Source organism: Nicotiana tabacum, chromosome 7 (genome assembly GCF_000715075.1).
Source record: "Nicotiana tabacum cultivar K326 chromosome 7, ASM71507v2, whole genome shotgun sequence".
NCBI classification, from domain to species: domain Eukaryota; kingdom Viridiplantae; phylum Streptophyta; class Magnoliopsida; order Solanales; family Solanaceae; genus Nicotiana; species Nicotiana tabacum.
The window spans coordinates 39,310,432-39,312,844 of NC_134086.1; the positions used below are offsets into that span (position 1 = coordinate 39,310,432).

The 2,413-nt window shown below is 34.6% G+C and overlaps 1 protein-coding gene across 1 annotated transcript; it reads right to left on the minus strand.

Moving 5' to 3' along the window:
- Positions 1 to 745: 745 nt before the first annotated feature.
- On the minus strand, positions 746 to 2,127 carry LOC107765667 (phylloplanin-like). Its single transcript, XM_016584336.2, has 2 exons — positions 1,882 to 2,127; positions 746 to 1,224 (listed from the first exon to the last, which is right to left on the minus strand). Exons 1-2 carry the CDS (start codon positions 2,057 to 2,059, stop codon positions 935 to 937), a joined length of 468 nt encoding a protein of 155 aa, XP_016439822.1. The 5' UTR covers positions 2,060 to 2,127; the 3' UTR covers positions 746 to 934.
- Positions 2,128 to 2,413: the final 286 nt, after the last annotated feature.

The window sequence follows — 2,413 nt, forward strand, 5'->3', positions numbered from 1 at the left end:
TATATGCTTCCCAAGATCTTGTACCTTCCGGATTTGGATACGCTCGATTTATTTGATTCCTTAAGTCTAGGCTTGATTGATTTCGTCTTGGCTTTGATTGATTTCTCTAATCCCGGATTGCTTTCCTTGATTCCTTCCATCTCGTAGCTGTCCATTGATTTCTTAATCTTTGCTAATCTCAGATTGCTTTCCTTAAATTTCCTGATTGATTGCTTCCATATCGTAGCTACCCATTGATTCCTTGATCTTTTCTGATTGATTCCTTCAATCTTTGAATGTTGTCCATATGTTTCTGCACATAGAACAGAACTATTATTTGCATCATTAAAATCATATCTAACACCCGTGAATTTATGTGATATTCGAGATGATCCCCATTTTTGAGATGCTTTTTTAAGGGAACATGTAACCCTTTCTATATGAGTGACTTATGGTTAGGGTAGAGTAGCCTCTGAGGTAGGATTTTGATAGAGTAGCCTCCAAGCAACCCTAATAGATCAGACTCCTAAAGTTTCATGAGTTGTCTTGTACAGTCTTGAATGTAAGAGTTAGCCAAACTTTCGTATGGATTTGATCCGTTAAAATTTTGATGTCTACGGGACTAACAATCAAGAAAAAGCTATAAACAAAGTTAAAACTCGATCAAATATGATTAGATGGCTCCAACATTACAGTTGCAAATATTATTTGCACTTTTTTTATCACAATTGATTAATGACAACTTCATATTCATAACACTCCAACAAGAAAGGAATACATTCAAACAATTACATCACTAGCACGTGGAAACAACAACAATCCTTATTATGCATTCAGCAGCTGGCCAAACTAGGTTAACTCTTGCTGATGCATCACTACAAAACACTAAATAAGGAACACTTACTTAACAAATTATCTAACCATAAATTAACGAGTAACATTTTGGTTAGCTCGTTCAAATGAGATTAGGAAGAAGCTGAAAACCAGTAGCACCTAAATTAACAACACTAAGAAGGCCAACTAGGGTTTTCCCAACAAGCTGCAATGGTGACTGCAAAAGCCCGATAGATGGTAAGCTCGCGTTACATGTTGAGAGTGGAGTTGCAACCACTAGACTGCAGTTGGATAGTATCGATGACAAAATATTTTGAAGGGGATCCAACACGAGGGAAAACACTCCTGATCCATTCGTTGTAGTACTTGATACTACATTTCCTGCTCCACACCGCAGTTGCACTGATGCGTCTGCAAAGATAAATGATGATATTAATATTGGTTATACAAAATTAGGCTTGCATGTGAATGAACGTGTTGAAGATATAATTATGTAAATAAAAGTATAGCATCTCTAATATTTTAAACTTTTAGATAAGATGATCAGTTAATTCAATATGCAGCTTATGAATGCAATAAATGCTTATAATTGTATAATCATGGTGTTTCTTGACAGCGAGTGTAGGATTCATTCGGCTCAAGTTACCTGAAAATATTTTAGAATTACTATTGCTAATATTTCATTTTGGCATGATGATAATATAAGTTGAGCTTAAAGAAAAAGTGAGGATTCAAATCACCGTCCCCAACTTTGTTAGGGCTGAGGCATATTGTTGTTATATCTTTATTACCATCCGCACCCATTTTTACGAAAGGAATAATGGATGCAAAATTATTTCTCTAGACTTAAAATCTTGAAACCTCCCTATGTAAATTAAATTAACCTACAAATCCACGAACTGTACTAGCAACTTCTATATAGGGTAGATTTTGTAGTCTATTTGGGCCCGACCCTACTTGGTATATATATATATATATATATATATATATATATATATATATATATATATATATATACACTAGTCTCTCTGTGATACTTATTTACGTACAAAATAATGAATTACTTACTAGGGAAAACTGGGGTGGTAGTTCCATTGATGATACCGTTAAGGCTGCAAAATAGAACCCCATCTATACGTATTGAACCAAGAAGGCCATTGAGAAGTCCTCCTAGTTGGGCTACTGCAACAGGGGTTGCAATTAATGCAACCATAAGAGAAACCAAGAAAATATTTGCTAAAGCCATGGCAATATTTTTGACAAGTGATAACTAATTAAGCTGTTGTTGTAAGAAATTGTGTTGCTCAACTAATGAGTTTGTATGACCAATTTATAGGAGAAGTGATAGTAAATTTAGTGGCTGAAATTTCAAAACCCTAATCCACTTGTGGAAGTGGCTTATATGCCTTTGCATGTATGAATGAATGAACTTAATTAATTGAAGTCAGAAGAGGCAATTTGCTTGTTTTTGTCTGTGTTGAGAATTAGCTTGCAATTTGATATTTTTGTCTGTAAGTTGAAAATTAGGTTTCTTATCAAATGTAAGTTACCATACAGTTCATTGCTATATTAGATGCCATTTTTGGGGGTGGTCACCCTA